The sequence below is a fragment of the Haliotis rufescens genome, unplaced genomic scaffold (genome assembly GCF_023055435.1).
Source record: "Haliotis rufescens isolate VD_foot unplaced genomic scaffold, xgHalRufe1.0.p SCAF_12, whole genome shotgun sequence".
Classification (NCBI taxonomy): Eukaryota; Metazoa; Mollusca; class Gastropoda; order Lepetellida; family Haliotidae; genus Haliotis; species Haliotis rufescens.
The window spans coordinates 23,633,607-23,653,580 of record NW_025963802.1 but is presented as its reverse complement, the minus strand read 5'-3'; the positions used below and the strand labels follow the sequence as shown (position 1 = coordinate 23,653,580).

At 37.7% G+C, this 19,974-nt stretch overlaps 1 protein-coding gene across 1 annotated transcript in view; it reads right to left on the bottom strand.

The window, feature by feature from the left end:
• Positions 1 to 19,568, bottom strand: part of LOC124111706 (casein kinase I) — a 38,206-nt gene extending 18,638 nt beyond the window's left edge. Inside the window, exons 1-2 of the mRNA XM_046471485.2 lie at positions 19,293 to 19,568; positions 13,532 to 13,638 (exon numbers count right to left, since the gene is read on the bottom strand). Coding sequence (XP_046327441.1) covers positions 13,532 to 13,638; positions 19,293 to 19,406 — 221 coding nt within the window. The 5' untranslated portion in view covers positions 19,407 to 19,568. The remainder of the gene's footprint in view (positions 1 to 13,531; positions 13,639 to 19,292) is intronic.
• Between the last annotated feature and the right edge of the window lie 406 nt (positions 19,569 to 19,974).

Below are 19,974 nucleotides of genomic sequence, written 5' to 3'. Positions count from 1 at the left end.
CCCAAGTTTGACCAATCACTATCTGACATTTCATTGTGTTACTAAAATACCTCAGTATTCACATATACTGTATACAATCAAATTTTGAAACTTATTTTCAGTTTTGTTCTTTCAAACATAGGTATGTGGTATCAAAAGTCATTTGGTGAATATTAGCTGGGTCAAGAACTCATGCCTTGTCATATCAGATTATATTTTAATGTGCAAAGAGTGATTGAGTTGGGTTTTTTTCACGCTGTTAAAAATATTATTCCAGCCATATCAGGTCAGACCAAGACGTGTACCCATGTGGTACCCTAATGCTTAGTCTCTGAAAATATACAATTCTGATAGAAACAAGCAACGTCATTTAAATTGATAAAAGACCCCAGTGAGATGGGAAACAGAACCTGTGAAAATCTAAACTTCATATTCAGACCAACCAATGACATCAGACAGATTGCAATGAGAAAACTGATATGTCCACCATACACAAGGAATCAGAAATATAAAACATAACCTAAACCAAAAACTAAGAAACAGCTTTATAAATCTTGAGCACACTACCTATCTTTGGTGCCAGAGAAGTGGAATGGTGCCATTTCATGGATTGACGTTTAGACTCATTTTGACTCATAGTGGTATGTTTTATACCCGTTACTAATCTCTTTTTGAATTTGACGAAATGCTACTCAATTAGCTCTACATTTTCTCTGGCCATGTCAGTTCTTTTATCCTTAAGATAAGGATTTAGAAACTTTGGCACCCAGCAAGCAGCTATCTTATTCATCTGTAAATGTTCATGAATAATAGTTTCAATACATCCATGGCTTAGATCTGTGTTCAGCAATGGTAATACGTCTATCTGACAGTATACATGGTATAAGTTTTTCTATCTCCTTGATTGAATCTTCAGTGATGAAAGTTAAGGTACGTCCAGACCTAGGGTCATCATCAAGGCTTGTTTTCCCAGCATTAAACATAGCTGCCCAACGCTTAACTGTGGAATACCGAGGGCACCATGTTGGGGAGTACTTTTCTCTAAAGTAAAAAACTTGATGACTGCTCAGTACACATTCTTTTCCATTTCTGTGTCCATTTGGACCCTTATGTTCAAATGGCTCTCACTAAAATAGAAACGGCCTCAACAGACCAAATACACTTGCAATAAACTACTCAAACAATGTACTACATTGTATAGTTCACTGGCCCACTGTCATGGCCCATAGTTGAAAGTTAGTCAGGCTCAAAACTTTTTACCAACCCTCGTAGTTACCCTCGTAGTCGCCTTTTACTACAAGCATGGGTTGCTGAAGACCTATTCTAACCCGGATGTTCACAGGTCACCCTTTAGGCACTATCTTAACTGTGCCATTTGCACTCTACTAGAAAGAACTTTGAATCCTGATAGGCATAAAAATATATAATGCTTGAGGGGAAAATTACAGACTCACTGATGGTTCTATCACTAAATATTTATCATTTAAAATCTCAGTATGCAACACCATGAATATGCCCCCCTGATGATCTGTCACTAAAAAAGAATCCAACCTGGGATGGAGGAGACGAGTGATCAATTTAGCCATCACCAAATAAACAAACCTCGATACATCAGGTACATTCTTCCTATCTTTTTATTGAAAGTATTACATCTCAGTTTGCTTATCAATACACTAATCAGAATCAATGTTTTTTTCAAACCTCCTTGGAAGATTCCAAGCCATGGGAGAAGCTATCTGATCTAGTCTAATGCTTTCTAGCGCAAGTGTCCACTATTCATCATTCTAATCCTACATCCATGACAGATGTAATTGAATCAGCCTGAGCCACATCCTGCAGTGTGTTACATATTGTACATAATATCCTCATGCTACCTTCAACACAGTAAAGCTTACTTCCAATCGCATAACAGTCTAAAAATAGACATGTAATTTAAGTCCCTGGCAACAATCAGATCTGAGAGGAGGTCACACTACACTGTGTTTTCCCTAATGAGTTCACAAAGGGCAGTTCAATGGATTTACACAGTTGCTTGTCAAATTAAAGCCTTTTTTCTACACTTCTTTGTCATATTTACCTGATTGGGGGTCTAAAATTCTTCATTTTCAAACTTATTCACTGATGCCATATCACACACAAATAACTATTGCTGGTCATGCTAATGTATATAAGTATATTGTCAGTCAACTAATAATTATCTTATGATTAAAAGAAGCACTTGCTTTGATCAACAAGAACATATTTTTGATGAAATTCTATTGAGTAATATAACACTTGTAAGTTTTGTTCTGTAAGTTTTGGTACAAGCAAACGTGTTTAGATCGTTCTGTAAGTGTTGGTACAAGCAAACGTAAACAGAGCCTTCTTGAGTGTGACACGGAAATCAGCTGTCTGAAGCCTTTACGTCAGCAATCTCTCTACCTAAACACAGATGGAGTTGGGAGTTGACAGACTTGAGGAGGGTTGTGATGTCAACAGAGCTGACGTACATCCTTGTAGACAACAGCCCCTGATGAAAAGTGCATTTCAAACAATCCCACCACATATTGTTTCCCAACAATACCAGGTCAATATGCCCCTTCACTGGGGGTGTTTTTTGCTGTTAAGCACAGAAGTAGACAGGACCTGTGGTATTGTAGGAGTGCAGACTATGAGTGCAGCACAACAAGCCCAGGCAGCTTAACATGGGTGACAGACAGGTCAGGAAGTCCGCTGGGCAGGTAACATCACCTGTCAATTTTACATCAATGCACAAGACTAGCTCTCCATTTTTATCACAGTCATAATCTATTTCTGCTTCACACTGTAGTAATCAAGGAAAATCACAGCAGAAGGATCAAACCAAACACATGACACAAGACAGGCAAGCATACCAGCTATAGGGCGGCTCCCACAGTAATCTCACAGCCAAAGATGGAAACTGATGCTATTTTTTACCTGCTCCAATTATTGTGACTGGTAGTTTATCATAACCAGGTTAAGAAATGGGTGAGGTTGCCATTCCTGGGATCACAATAGGTCCTGGTCAGAAAGTGAAACTGGATTTATAGATACTGATAAACTATACACAAATAAGCAGCAATAGAAATTGGCACTAGTCCCATAGTCCTTGCCAAATGCCCAATAGTTAAGGTATCATAAGGACGAGTAGAATTTTGCTATTTTTAAGGGGCTTGCTATATGTTATGATTATAAGGACTAGTGGACGAAAACTGTTAGTTTCTATCGCTGATAAGTGAAAGAAAAGCACTTGTACAAGTTTGATATCCATAAGTAATCAACATGGTGTAAATCAGAGTTGTTTCAAAACATGCCACTCCTTGTCTTTCAACAAGAAGGATGAAAACTGAATTGAATCATAGTGAAACATGAACACCATTACTGACTTCATAGATATTTTAGAAAAATGAATAGAAATTTCCAATGTGCGTCAGTTTTATTAAGAATTAACTTATCTATGGGATCAGAGCAAATCAAAGTAACCTTGACAAGGAAGTTGTAATGACTTAACTTAGCCAAGGTGACCTGGTTTTTCAATTTCCCATACCATGAGTAAACACTGTGTTGTGTAACAAGGAGGTGAGTGTTAGCATTTGGTGGGTGCAGGTGGATACATGTAAAGGAAAGTGGAAAATAGGAGAGAATAGTTCCCCTGTCTCATGCTAGTCAGGATTCAAGAAAAAGACATGAAACAGGTCTCTTATTCAAAAGGACATGACACAGACTTGCTAGTTTCAGTTATTACTGCATTTGCTCTTTTGTGAGTGTTGTTTCACATACTAAGATTCTTTCATGCAAATGAAACTTTAGTGATGACATCTTAAGAAAATAAAATCATGCAAAGTTGTGTCATACAAATCTTATAATACCATCCGGAGACAAGTAAAGTGTCAGACAAAGTGAAACTGCAACAGATAATAGACTTAATGCTAGATAAGATTATAAACTTTACTGTCAGCTGAAATGGTTCTCATCAATTCAAGGACTATAAATTAAAATTCCAGTTTGATACAGCGAAAGTGCAGTAGGATTTAACTCTTGAGTAACAAGTCCCTTTGTCTTTGCTGAATCACTCTACCTAGCCTGGGGCTAAAATGGGTCTTGATGTCAACATGATATGATGTAGCACATGCGAAATGGTCCATAAAACAATACACCAGGCAGTTAGAACATTCAGATCCACGCAATTGTTTGTTTGTTGTTTAACGCCCCACTCACCAATATTCCAGCTATATGACAGCGGTCTGTAAATAATCGAATCTGTACCAGACAATCCAGTGATTGACATCATGAGCATTGATCCACGCAATTGAGATCGATGACATGCATCAGCCAAGTCAGAGAGCCTGACCACCCGATCCCGTTAGTCGCCTCTTACGTCATGATATGTATCATCTCGAATGGGAAAATGGGTTTAACCTTATACCTTTGCAGGGCTCCATTTGGCTATATACAATATGCACCAGCCTATTATGTTGCATGCACCATCCGTCACCACTTGCCCCTTTCCGTAACCTGGAAAAACCTTTCCCCCAATCGATAAATGTAATGTGCAAAAATACGACAAACCGATCAGAATGCGGGTATGACTTCCAAGTACAGTCAAACAACTTTTTTTTGAATTTACACGTCTTGCATTTAAAATTATAAAATATAACCATGATACAGTGTTCTTGATGTGTTCAGTAATAGCATCTTGACATGGGAAAACTACACGAAGCATTACGCAACGAGTTGGCAATTCTTTAATTCAACAGCTCAGCCCGTTTGTGCTTAGAAGGAACCCAGTCGCGAAATTGGCCATGATTCGGCGTTTCCTGGAATCACACGAGTTCGTCACGAATGGAACATGCAAACGTCAAAATCTCTATAGAACATACCATATACCCTACTCTCAGAGTTGTATAACGTATGTCCTCAAACTATGGTACTTCATGGATCCTGCATTTCACTTTTCACTCGAGGAGGCTTTGCCCGGAGCTTTATATATATTCTGAATATATTACATGCAAACCTGTAAATAACATAGATTTCAACTTACCACTAGCGCAACTATACCAACTACACTAAAGTTTACCTGCATAACATTTGCGATTTTTTTACCAGGTTACTTCAGGTGGCCCACTTCAAGTGAAATACCTCCAACCAAATAAAGCCAAGGGTCACTGCGGTTCCCGGAGCAAGATGATAGGGACGTCATCAACCCTGAATATATTTCAGGTTTTGGCAGCGCCAAAAACTAGGATTTCTGGTTCCCACTCAGGATTCAGCTACTTGTAGATTTCAGGGATGTAAATATGTTTCACCGTTAACTTAAACCCTGTATTCGACATAAAATGCTCCCGGTCTATTTAAACGCCGACTGGCTCACACTGGCTAATCCCCTTTAGATTGATCAATATACAACTGTATCATGTTAAAATATGCACTCGTCTATATTTATATTATTTCAGACATTGTCATACGGTATTAAATACGAAATAATATACATTATCATGTATCATGTACATTATCAAAACACAAATATAATTCATTTGGTCTGTTGTCAATACACCACCAGTTAAAGAAATATATAGGGGTGGGGGGCATCAATTGGTGCGGGAATCGTATATAGGTCACTTTCGGGTCTCTCGAGGGGAGACGTAAATAGTGCCACCAGAATTTTACAAATGAAATATATTTTATATTGTTAGCACCTTCGTTTAACGAGCCTACTATCGAAGTTCTGGCAGCAAGTACTGTGCTATAGTTAATCACTGTTCCTGTGTATTTGAGGGTGTAATTTGGTGTAAGCACCAGTTGCCTTCAATTGTTTATTGTCGTTTAACAGCTGCACTTTTTGATAGGTAGATTGTTGACACGTGAGCAGCCAAGCTCAGGTATTAACCGTTCGTTATCATAAACATTGTCATTGACAGTGCACATGCGTTTTCGCTATACCCGTTATTTCGTTATAAGCGTGTTCATCATTGTAGTATTCTATTGTGTCCAGCTAAAAGCTGAAAAAATTAACATGAAGTGTTATTCACTTAAGAATCAATACTGTTATCCCATCGACAATGTGATTTTATGATTTGCAGTGAACAATACTTTCTTCACTTACATAACATGCCGATCCGATACCTCGAAACTAGTCCACTCTATAAAGTATACTGTCCCTCTTGTACACACTTTTTATGAGGACAACAAAACTTGGGTCAGCCGCCTCGCCGACACGACTTCAATTAGATCGTGTAATCACTAGATGCAAATTAGCATAACACCGTCTTGTAACACCGGAAATCCTGTTATTACACTATTCAATATTCCATTCAATACGTTTCAGATATACATTGTGTCGAAATCGTGCATCAATGAACAGATTTATTTACAGAAACACGGTCAAGTTACAGCAAACGAACAGGTAGATGTGAGCTGATTGCTATTTTCGGCCTATAATTTATGAGAAAATACATGCGGTAATTTTAATATCTGCATATAAAACAATGCCAAGCAGAACAGAAAAAAAGGGATACTGCCCATAATATGATCATGATCATGTATACACTAATCGACAACAAAAACACTTAAATCTTGCTGTTGCTCAGATAGGTGTTGTTTGGCGCAGCAAGAAAAGAGCGGAACGGCAATCAGGCGCATTTATCATTATGACTAAGCATTTCTCCACCGCCACAAAAGGCTAAATTGTATATCACGTGATCGAACATTTTTTTCTTGTTATATCGCAGAGGAACAATTATCGCCAACCATTATAGCGCGCGTGGTTGCATCTCATTTTAGTCTTGAGAGTCTTAGTTTTCATAAGAAGAGAGAAATATATATCTGACAATGATGAAAAGGACTCTTGTGATGAAATATTTTAAAAACCCACCATAATCACCTTGCTCAATACAACTTTAGAAAAGACACGTCGGTGGTGTCGCGTGACTAATTCACGCGAAGGTATCTATGATTCCCTTTCAGTTCTGTTATTGCTTCCTATCTGTCTTCCTCAAAATACAATTCTGAAACCTATCTGAGCTATATATAGGGACAAGCATGATCGAATTTGGGGAATATTGGTTTACGCCAGTTTGCAGAGAACAATTTGATAATAGCATTTTTTAATTTTGGTGAATTAAAAAAAACCCATTGAGCGCGATACCGGAGATCCCCCCAAAATGTAAATATCAAACTGGAACTGTGGGTGTGATCACCTGCTGTAAGGCGAAGGTGATAATTGGTACAATAAGGCACCGGGAACGTTCCACTGTTACCTTGCACAGACAGACATCGTAACGGTATAACAAAAATCAACTGAATCTTATTCAATGGACAGAAATAAGTGTATATGCTCATAGTTTCACAAAAATTAAAGTTATTGGTACAGTCAACTTTGTAGCCTGCAGCCTCGGGTTTCGCGGTACTTGTCATGTACGCAAAACGGAACATAATTCATGCACTAACATTGATGATAATTCGTGTTTTAACTATGGTGATGTCAGGCTTTAGTGATTTGTTCAAAGACAACACAAGTAAAGTTCTGAATGTGTTATCATTAATAGGTATTCAATGCATATTTACTGAAAAGTAAGAACAAAATATTTAAAAACAACAAAATATCAGAAATGATATTTTAAGATTATTGTTGGATAAAAAATTGGATGAACATAAATTGTAAAAAAATGGAAACATGTTAAAAATATATATAAAGCACTCCTGGTATGCCAAAAGTATGCATTTATGATTTGGCTACTAGTGAAGAACGTATTGCTAAGTATGACATTTTGGCCCTAATTATCTCTATCCTGGGCCCCGTTCCACAAGGCGATCGCAGTACTAAGACAATCTTAACTCCCATACTTTAACATAGGCTTACGATAGTCGTAGCGCTAAGATCGCTTTGTGGAACTGGCCCCTGGCCACAGGGCGGGAAAAATGTGCTGACTACGTAACTTCCGTTACCTTATTAGTCGCCATGAATATGTAGATGATCTAGTAATGATGTAGATGATGAGTAAATTGATTTTGTTTACGAAGCGAGCACTTCCTGGTTACAGATTTTCAGACAGCCGCTAAAGGGCGTGTCCCGCGTGAACGACCAAAATTCACAAATGCCGCGATACGGAGAATGCCGCGGTACCACGAGGTCCGAGTATACACGGAATATGTCAGAAATAACATGGAAAAATGGAGATAACTGGTCTCTAGCTTCAATGTGTACACTTTCAAGTGTATCAAGTCCAAAATGACATGTTGACATGTCTTAATTGTTCAAAAATAAGTGATGTGAAAATAGGAAGGCGGATGCCTCGATGCACACGCGACCTGCCAGTCACGACCTTGGGTGGTTTGTGGGCCCTCTCGCCAGTGGATGATTTTACATAGCGCTTTAATTACTTTTGCGGAGGTCGCGGGTGACAGCACAGCCACAGTGATTGAATTAATTAGTATCAAGTGCTTCACTGAGTACTGCAGACCGCACCCGTCTTGTGTACAAGAGACAGCAGAGCCATCTCGCGTACACGTTACGTCTGTGACTGGTGATGCTCTGCTACTGCTATTACAGGAGGTAGCTCTATTAGTTCCTGTTCTATTTATAGGATATCGCGATCTCACAAACTGACGATTCAAGTATCATGAACATAAGTATCGATGATATTGTAGGTATCGGTTAATATCGTTACAACCCTAGTGACCACACATAATTAATTTGTCTTTAAAACAATTTAGTTGCCCCTTACACATTGTTTAAACTTTTAGACTTAACATAAAATACCTTCAATGGGAAGGTCAGGTTGGATGATTTTCAAATAAGCAAGGGATACAAATCTTGAGAGTCTGTTATGTTGCAGCAATTATCAAATGATATTGGTTTTGATTCACTTACAAACATTTACTTCTAGATCTGAATGACAAGTAGGGTTCTGATGACATGGAAATTATCTGTTTTCAGTTAGCCCATAATCATGATATTGATAATCTTGATTGTGACTTTCAAATTCATATATTTCACCTTTTTTTACATCTTCAGGTTGTCAAGTTAGAGTGAGTGAGTTTGGTTGTATGCAGCTTTTAGCAATACTCCAGCAATATCGTGGCGGGGACACCAAAAATGGGCTTCACACATTGTACCCATGTCAGGATTTGAACCCGGGTCTTCAGCGTGACAAGCAAACGCTTTAACCACAAGGCTACCCGACCGCCCCTGTCAAGTTAGAAGGAAGGAATGTTTCTTACTATAAATATCTAATTTTTCACTACAAATTTGTCATTAAAAACAAGTTGGTAAGTTGACAAAAACGAATACTGATTTTTTGTTAGGTCAGTTGCTTGAAGTAGGGTTCAAGTAAATATTTTTTGACAAGCAGATAATTCATGACCATTTTGTAATAACTTACCAGATAACAATTTGATACTCTTATATTATCTGAACTGAAATATAAGAGCTAGATATAAAACCAATAATCCCAGGTATCTATGCCATCAATCACTGTCAAATACATTTGTACCAAAACAATGTCACTTCCAATAGTTGTTTTTGAAAACAAACTTGAAAAGTTACTTCTTGTCTTTTTAGCGATTGTCTTTTAAGCAATTGTCTTGAAAATGTTGAAATGCATTAAAGCTCCACACCTCAAAAAGTTGCACAGACATTTTATGCATATTCTGCTATAGCAACAAAGACATCAGCAGGGTTTTACACAACCCAAAAATGTGCATCCATTACACATAATTCATGTATAGAATGGATGCAGTGAATAATAATGTTGCGGCCCAAGGGACACACAAAAATATTCATTATACCAAATTCTTGACAAGAATTATGCAGGTCCTGTGAGTAAAATAATTACCAAATATTGAAGTACAGCGGTAGAAACAGGACCCTCATATTTCCTCTGAGGACCCCCCAGTTTCATTAGTCAAGGTGAAACCCTTCATCAGATACAGACAAGGTACAGCTATTACACCTTAGCTCAAAGATAATCTTGTCACATTGCATGTCTACCTGTATGTAACATAATGACCTAACAATACCAACTGGTTTATCAAGTGATAACAGTATCAGATAATCAAATTTCTGCATTTTATCAACGCTTGTTCAAGATGGCATATTCTTTACTTTCGATCATAACCAGAAGCTTTTATTCAGCCAATCAGGATCCTATGAAAAATAGAAACATATTACATAGACACATGGTACATTTGCACCAAAGATGTACATATTGTCTGTCAAGACTTGGTTTGGTTCCTAATTTTAAGGACCTTTTTTCGTGTCCACTTATTCTGCAAGTTAAAGCAATCACTGGTGTTTGAAATTCAATTCATTAATTTTCATAAATCATGGTACAACATGGTGTGAATATAAAGCAGACACCCTGGTAGTGACTGTCTAAAACTAGTTCTACATGAGGTCAGACAAAAGCGAGTGACTATCAGTATTTCACCTATTCTTGGACTTGTGTGACATCAAAGTAAGACATCCATCATCTTTCTGAGGATCAGTCCTGGGATCCTTGTTTGCTACAATGATATTCTAATCTAGGTAACAGGGTTTTACCTTGCCTTATAAAACTGGGGTCCTGGATACCCCCAATAATTAATTTCATGGGTCCTTAGAGAAAATATGAGGAGCCAGTACAGAAGTAAAATGGTATAGCGTGGAGTGCCATACTGTACTGTACTGTACAGTAGGATTTGATAAGTACTGGTCCATTATATTTCTTGTCAAGAGTTTAGTACTGTGATGAATGTCTTGAGGGAAGCATTCTATCATGTCTATACGCTTGTGCATACTGGATCACAATTCTATATCATGTAAAACCCTAAGGCAACACTCTAAATTTTTCAGTTTTGGACTGTTCTCACAAGCTTGGAGATGCAAAACATATTATATTTCTGCCAATTCTGGAAGTTACCCTCTCCTTTCCAAATATATCAAGGGACAAAAATAACCTGGAATCATAGTAGATCCAAAAGTGACTAAGATATCCATGATGTACTCCCCTCCCACACACAAACCCCCCACCCCAGCATAACATGAGTGGGTTCTCCATGTTCAATGAAATCTTCCATATCATTTAGCTAACTCTTTCAACACGGTAGCCCGGTAAACCGGCCAAGCCGCAGTCATGTCAAAATAGTATATAATATTTTAAACCTACCAGTCATATCACTCATTTATTCACATTTCACAATGTCTGAAATAAGTATTCCATTTCAATTTAGATTTTTTTATCGATAGATTAAAAAATTATTCACTATTCCCCGCAAAATGTTATTTAAAACAAAAATCTCGGACATACACTTCGACAACGGGTCCACTTCGAACATGTCAAACAGCAAAATAAGGTGTTTCAAACAAATATTTAAATATATTATTCAAAGTAATAAGTAAAATCAACAAATTAGAGCTAAGTTATTATTTCCATCTTTTCGCGTGATTGTGATCGAATTCTCGGCTCGGACACAATGTTTGATGCCAAAATATATGCATGAAAAATCTTTGTCATAGTTCATAACCTAGCACGATACATCCATGAAGCTCCATATCTTAGATATAGATCGTGATTTCCTGCTTAAAGCGCTCAGAATAGCACAATTTAACAAAAATCTCTTGTCAAAATCTGAAATTCATCGTACACAAGGATATTACCATAGCTGTAATTTAATTGGCTGCCTTAGGTCACATGCTCAAATTAGACCAATCATGAACCTTATAGCAGATTTTGACAAGAAAGCGCCATGAGAAACCAATTTATAAGCAATGAAATGGCGTGTTATAACTACGAAAAGACTCCAGGCAATGTACTCCAGGGTATTTCTTCATGTTACTGAGCAGACAGCTGCTATTATCGGGAAATGGGTGATGACAGTTACTATTCATAATTCTTTCCAAAATGCTTTTCCAATTACGTAAACAATGAAAATAAAAAAGAAATAGGTAAGTGGATTTTATGAAATCTTATATTTGCTGAAAATCATCAAATTTTTGCTTCCTTGGGCTTTTTACCTTGATGTTATCAATGTGTTAGCTTACATTTTTTATTTACAACGCACTTAATTAAGCTGTAAATGCATTATTTAAATAATGTGATAAACATGACTTTCATACAATAGGATCAGACCTTTCAAATGGTGTATAACATATAGTAGCAAAGATGTTTTAGAAGCAGATATTTTCTTTGATAAATGTTGGCTTCATCTATCACAAAAGAGTCTCTGGGAACTCGGTGTTACAGCAGTAAACACTTCTGGCTGACTCGTGTTGAAAGAGTTAAAGAGATAAAACAAGGACTAGTTCTGCTCTGAGTCAGCATAACGTGGATTAGTGTGGTATCCATGTTAAACAAAATATTGCAATATCAATCAGGTAGCACTATAAAACTGGCAGACATTCAGATCCATACACATGTCATGATATAAGTGCAATATTCTTGAACAAGAAGTTAAACCCCATTTCATCGCACTTCACAAATACTAGGCGCACTAATACTAGTACCGTATATCGCTGTGTATAAGGCGACCCCACGTATAAGACGACCCCCCTGTACACGCCTTAAAAATCAACCCAAAATCCTATACTCCGTGTATAAGGCGACCGGGAATGAAACACATCACAAGTCTGACTGATATAGAAGATTTAACATGCGCTTTCCGACTGTAGCATATTTCGCACACGGACATCACAAGTTAGTTAGTTACTTTGGAGATTTAACATGTGCTTTCCGACTGATGCGTATTTCGCACACAAACCTTATATATGCAATAAAAATATGTTTATCTTGTGTTGTTTTTTTTCTACAATGATAGGTCGTGTGTGTAACTCCAGCACACGTCGCCATTTTGTGTTTACACGGTACGACACCAAATTGGTGCCCGTAAAATAAAATTCATTTATGAAGTAATAACATATAAGAGACAACGGTGAGTAATTTAATCGCCAATTAACTATGTTGTAACTAACTAGGCTTATGTTTGCTTCACATTCACTTGTACACACCGTCTCCAACACTTGTTAATACAACTGTAAAAACAGCGGGAATTGATTTCAGCTTCACCGGTTATCACATGTTAGGTCACATGTGCAATATGCAAATGCTTACCGGTACTTCCGGCTCTCTGCTCACGGATGTTGATAGTTTTACCGTGTCAGGTGGTTTGACAATCTGCATCGAGGCGAGGGTCATTTCAACTTTATTTGCAGAAATTATTAAACTTTATTCAATGAAAAGAGATACAAATCATGTTTATGTATGGAAATAGTTATTGGAACAGTTATTTAGGACGAAATGCGAAGTTTTATTGTCAAATGCTGGGCTGGCTATCGGACGCCGGTTGACATCGCCAGTGGAAAAAAATGTGAGATCTTCGACTCCGTGTATAAGACGACCCCCCTTCTTACCCCCCTCATTTTAGGTACGAAAAACTCGCCTTATACACAGCGATATACGGTAATAGAAATTACGGGGTGGTCCCAGATATCCCAGATGAAATACCAGTTACTGATCATTTGGGGAACATCATGACATCAGTGTTAAGTTGGAAGAGCAAAGAATACATTGACACTTACCTTACATGTGGTATACCAGCGCCACCTTGTAATATTTTATATAGCTTACTTTCATACAACAACTGTGGATGTCTGGCTTTATTTGCTTCCAATTTAGCAGCCACTTCCTGGAAACAAGAAGAATTTCATGACAACTGTTGGATATGAACCCTTAGTTCTTACTTTAAACATGCATCATGTATGAAAAAAACACCAGTTTTATATGGTCTCCATTACTTAGGCTGATATGCTAAATAAGGGACAGGCAAGTGAAGAGCCTCTGCATCTTTATTAGAGATATAATTATTTTAAATATAAGTGAGCTACAGAGCTTCCTTTAAGCATGTTAAGTGCATGGTTCTTATTTAGTTTATCAAATGTAAATAATGTCCAATGTCTACAGGATAAACTCACTGGATTAGCCAGCAGTAACTCTCTCTTTAGTTTACAGGAGGCAGTTGTGATAGTATTATTCCCTAAAGCTCCACAACACAGTTTAATCTAAATAAGTAGGAGTATTTTACCTTGGTCATGGTGTCATACCTAATGCAGTGTTCAAAATTAGGCATGAAAGTCAAGAGGTCCTTGTTAGAACCCTTATGTTAAAAGATAAATATTTAGGGGTCCCTAGATACAAATATTACAGGAGAATTCAAGAACACCAGAACCACACTGTAATTAGTCACTGTTTAAGTATTTTGCTGCAAAAACAAAATGGGATTCAATCTGGGCCTAACTAACCATGCCTGTGTCAAAGGCTTCAACTGGGATCATGAGCTAAAAAACAAACAATCCACCATGACATCATCTAACTGCAAGATGTTAGCAGTGGGTGTCTATTTAGCTATTCTGCATAAACCTGTCAGACAGCAGATCACAGTCTAGATTATTCATAGAGGAAGATGTTGCCTTGAAGGGGAGACCATGGAGACAGCCAAGAACCTACATCCTTCAGAATTATTCAAAAAAGGTTGTTTACTTTCCATTCAGCAAGGTAACAACACAAAGATGTTCTGTCTGCTTATCAGCATCAATTTCCCCTGTAGCAAACAGAATACAAATGACACAAAAGCTCCTTACTGGCAGTGGGACTGACCAATCATGTCGACAGTGACATATTATCTGTCTCACCCATTCAGAACTGGGGAGAAATGAGGGGTTCTGACTGAAATACTGACAACCCTCTCCTATATACATCACGTCTACACAAACAGCTGGACATCACTACAGGTCTTAGATGTTTAGTAATTTCAGGAAATGCCCTAGAGTTGTCACAATTTTAAAACCTTTTCACTAGGCTATTTCATCTTAGTATTAATGAAAACAGGGCTGACATTTTGATTTCTTTTTCCTTATTATTTCATAGTGATGTTTCAGTAGAGGTGCTAGCACCTTCATAATGTTATCATGCAAGTGATCAACTGGACAGGAAATGGTTAATTGGTCATATACCTAATATTACATTACACAAAGATCAACAGTAACCAAAAAAAAGGTACCAAAAAACATCACACTGAAAACATAACAAAGAAGTTCAAATCACTAAATCATGCATTCATTGATACAACAGCCTCAAAACCCTCTTAAAGATATCAATCTCTGTAAAATCAGATCTTAGACGTGACTCATAATAGGATCTCTTCAGATCTTTGTTTAGCAGTAGCAAGAACTTAGATCTGATTTTAATGAGATCTTTATAAATTTCAATGTGCAGATTGGTCCATTTACATTTAGAGATTAGTTACCTGATGTGAAACCAGTTGGAAGTGATTTATTTTACCAAGTGTATATCGTCTTGTATCAATACAGAAAAAAATGTATCTTGTATCATGTAAACTCATGATGCACTGATGTATCCTGTCACCGTTAATATAAACTAGACAGCCTAGCTCTAACTTGACTCTCATGATTGATCAATTTCAGTACAGTTTGGACACAAGCTCTTTTCAGCAATGTTTACGGAATACGCATTATGCAAGCATAATTGTTAATGAACCTTATTGTGTATATATATCTTTTGGATCTTAACAAAAACTTTACGAATTTAAACATCTGAATGTTTATTGAGTTTGAAAGAAATACATACTTGATTAATATACCTGGAAAGTGCTTGCTAAACAAACTTGATAGAAATATGCATGTGTTTGTTTTTGCCTGTAGCAAGCTCTGATGTTCATACAGTTTGGCCCTCACTCTATGAACATGCTCCAATGAACTCACAAAGTGAAAGTCAATTCTTAAGTATTTACATCTTACAGTGCTAGTATAACATGTATAATAATACACATGTAGAATATTCTATATTACCACTGTATAGATGCAAATTTACTCACTGCTTGTTGATCCCCACAACATTGCACTGTCAGTTTTCATTGGTAAGCTTGATATAGAGTTATAACACTGCAGTAAGGGCTGGGTCGAAGGTAAAATAATGTGGTCCAGGGACTGTGAGACAGACTTGTGAGACTACCCATGTGTGGTAGTCAATGCTCTAACCACCAGATTACTTCACCTCCAATTAATAGAGAACGTATTAGTAAATGGAAATTGAGTCTCATTGCATAGACGAGAGAACTCTATTAATGAAGCAATCTACAGATAACAATAACATGTTCATATGCACATTTGACGTTACTGTTCATTCTTAATCAAAAATAAGAAAGAGTACTGATAGAAACACAATGTAACACTATGGTACTGTGATATGAAGTTGTTGATATACAATATTAGTTTGCAAAAACTGTAGTGCACCAGGAACAATATTAACAGATTTCGATGTAGACAACATCATCACTGATCAAATCACATCAAGTTGTATGTGACAGGTTGCCTCACATCATCCAAACAAAAGAAAACAAAAGCTACATCATGAAACCTGTATGCATAGATACAGAGATTGAGATAATTCAGTGACTTGTTACAATTCCCAATGAAACATGTATGGGAGGGGTATGTCGAAACTCAGTCAGACAGTAACAAATGGCTGTCCATATATACTGAACTGCAAAAGAAACATCACCATGGGTAGATATATAGGAAACCTTATTTGTCCAAACACTGTAAACATACTTTGAGACATATTAAAAAGATGAAACTTGGCAAAACTGATTATCAAGGTTGAAATTAAAGTGTCAAATGTTCTTAAAGTGAAACACGACACTTGTCTCTGAGAAAATGGCGTCAGAAGTCAGTATCTTGTGTGTCCGCCATGTGCAGTGATGACTGCTGTGCAACGTTGATACATGGAATGGATGAGGCAGTTGATAAAGGCCATAGGCACTTGAGCCCATACTCTGAGGAACGCCCGACGGTTGTCGGCTTTGGTCAGACGTCATTTGGCCATCTTTGAATCTAGTCCCACAGGTGCTCTATGGGATTTAAATCGGGACTGAGGGCAGGCTACTGCATGGTTCTGATGCCATTCTGCTGGAGGAAGTCTCTTGTTGCTCTTGCAGTGTGAGCATGGGCGTTATCATGCTGAAACGTCTTTGTGGCGACATGCCAAATGAGGTATGGCATGTGGTCTCAAGACACCATTGCCTCTCCTTGGACCCATGTTCTGGAAGATCACAGGACCGTACCTCTGTGCAAGACCAATTCCACCCCACACTATGATGCTCGGACCACCCCGAATCCAAATAACGTTCCTCAAGGCGTCACTAGACTCTCGCTCTGCCATCTCCTGTTGAGATACAGTAACGGCTCATCTGAGAAGAGAACTCCTTCCACTGCTGGTGGCACCAATGCTGGTGCTGTGTTGCCCACTGTTGCCCCGGTGTCGTGTCAGAACGGGTCCTTGGTGTGGCCTGTCACAGTGGAGGTGTCTGCTCTAATGTGTCGCTGGTGTGTCCCCATGGTCTGTCGAGCAGTTTCCGCAGCAGTAACAAAGCGATCTTGAACATGCAGTCGCACAATCTGACGATCCTGACGTCGGGGGAGGGGGGACCCTTGGTCTTCCATCACGTGGTCGGTCATCTGTAGTGTTGGTGGTCTGGTACCGTTGCTGGAGCCTGTATATGAATGATCCTTACAAGGACTTGAAATGCATTGGCCACTTGCAGGGCGGTTTGTCCAGCTTGCAATCGTCCAAGGGCTTGGTGTCGCTGATTTCTTGTCAATCTTGGCATGTGGTAGCAATTCAATAACGAATGAATGTTATCCGATCTGGGTGGATTTTTATAGGGCAAGAAATGGGGGAACGCATGTGCATTTCAATTTGCACGGAACTCACTTGCATTGGGTTACCATGGCCGTTGCCGTGATGCGTTTGGGCGATCGATTTTATTATCATCTGCTGAGAGTTATGACAAGGACGCATTCATTTTCTTTCTTAATTTTGAACACTGATTAGGTTATACATGTATATTGGTGTTATAGATATAGTAATACAAGGGCCTTTTTGTAGTTTTCTGGTAATGTATTAAATTATATATAAGGACCACAAAATTCTTATCTAATGCTTGGGATCATGACAAACATGATAAGAACTTTACCTAAAATGTTAACTATGCAGAATACATTGGAATAGTGATAACTAAAAGGACAAGAGCCTGAAATTCTATTAGGGATACCACCAAAGTCAGACAAAATGACCGATGTTAATGGGCTAGTGCCAGTCAGCAACTCCGTAGCTTTCATCCTTAAATTAGAACATAACCTTGGTATTTCAAGTTACTGTTGTGCATTTTAGTATTTCACTAAAATGATAATAATGATAATAACAGCTATGGAAAATTAACCAAAAATGTCAACTATACCGAAAAGTGATCACATATAGCAAGTCTACATGCCCTTAGAATACTTATAACATCACCAAAATGGTCCGGGCTAGTGCTTATTTCCATCCCCGAACAGCAATAAATCAAATTGAAAATCTACTAAACAGGCCAAAATGCACAGGGTACAACTGAAAATGAAACCAGACATATTTTCACTCAAATGTTAAAAATAAGCTTTCTGTAATACTTATCAAACCAGATGGGAAAATTGCTCCCCCTCCCTCACATCATCTTCATTAACAAGTTATGCATGCTAACCCTCTGAAGCTTGAAAGGATAACTGGCCAACACAATTGATGAGCAAGGTCTTATTTCTAATGATGTCTTATTATTTTAGTTTGATACAATCACTTGTTAATTACCTGAAAACTTGCCATAAATTAGAAATATATGAGACCTGAAATGTATTTTCTACTACATTTTCAACCTATAACCTAAAGACTAAGTGTAAGTAAATTGATTCATAACTCCTTGCCAACAGAATTTAAACATGGCATGATCACCCCCCCCCCCCCCCCCAATATTGTCATGATTGTATATACATTAATCCATATAACATTCTACCAATTCAGACAACTAGCCTATAAGAACCACCATGCATATGTGAAAAGCCTATTGGGCCTTTGACAGCTAGAAGTAGAACCAGATTTATTCAACATATGGGTCTCAGTCTATTGGTAGTAGTGTCATAGGTTACCTTTCAGTTGAGATCATTTGAAAATGACAATGACATGTGTGTTCATTCTACATATTTCGAATTCACCTATTTTCACCACTTTGTGTGGGCACATTCTGTGACGTTTGTATGAAATCAGCTGTCAACAACATATGAATGAATTTTCACATGATGGTGGTTCTCAAATCATCGACTATATGACACACAAATACCTTTTTCTCGTATACCATACGTTCGATATCTATATTCATACTTTTGTGGTTTTATCCATGTTAATATGGTCAAAGGTAGATGTGAAACTGTAATCCAACAGCGCCCATAAACTCACCTCTCCACTTGAAATGTTGATGGCAAGATAGATGTCACCGAAAGATCCACTACCGATTTTTCTAACAAGTCGGTATTTCCCGGCGACATGAAACTCTGTTTTAGCGCTAGACATATTGTACTTTGAGTATAAAGTGACTGATAAAGAGAACTACAATCGTCTAGTGTGGTAAACCCTCACGATTTTCCATTTTTCATCGTTTGTGTATTCGTCGTCTGTCAGATATGGTGGAACACCAACACAAAGACTTCGCGGTGCATTGTGGGAACAAGGTAGGATCATATAGTAGCTTCCTAACAACACTCTTCAACCGGAAAATTGCAGTGACGTCACGGTTGTTATGTGTCATATTGCACTATTGACTTAGTCATTTTGACCTGGGGAAAACGTTGCGAAAAGACTTTTTTGTATGTCAGGTATGTCCTTAAATAAATGTTGTTGATAGTTAGTTTTATTTTGGTTATCTTATCAATAAAAAAACAGTCAATATTTTGTATTTTACAATATATGTATTTACAAAAAATACTACAATTAATACTGATACTACAGTTAATGCGGAGACATATATTGCAAGCACATTTCAAACTTGATTTTGAAGTTAATCTATATCATAACAGAGAGTAGCTCCGATGAATAATAATCAATGTCAAGTGTATGTATGAATGTGAGTATTTCTTATAAA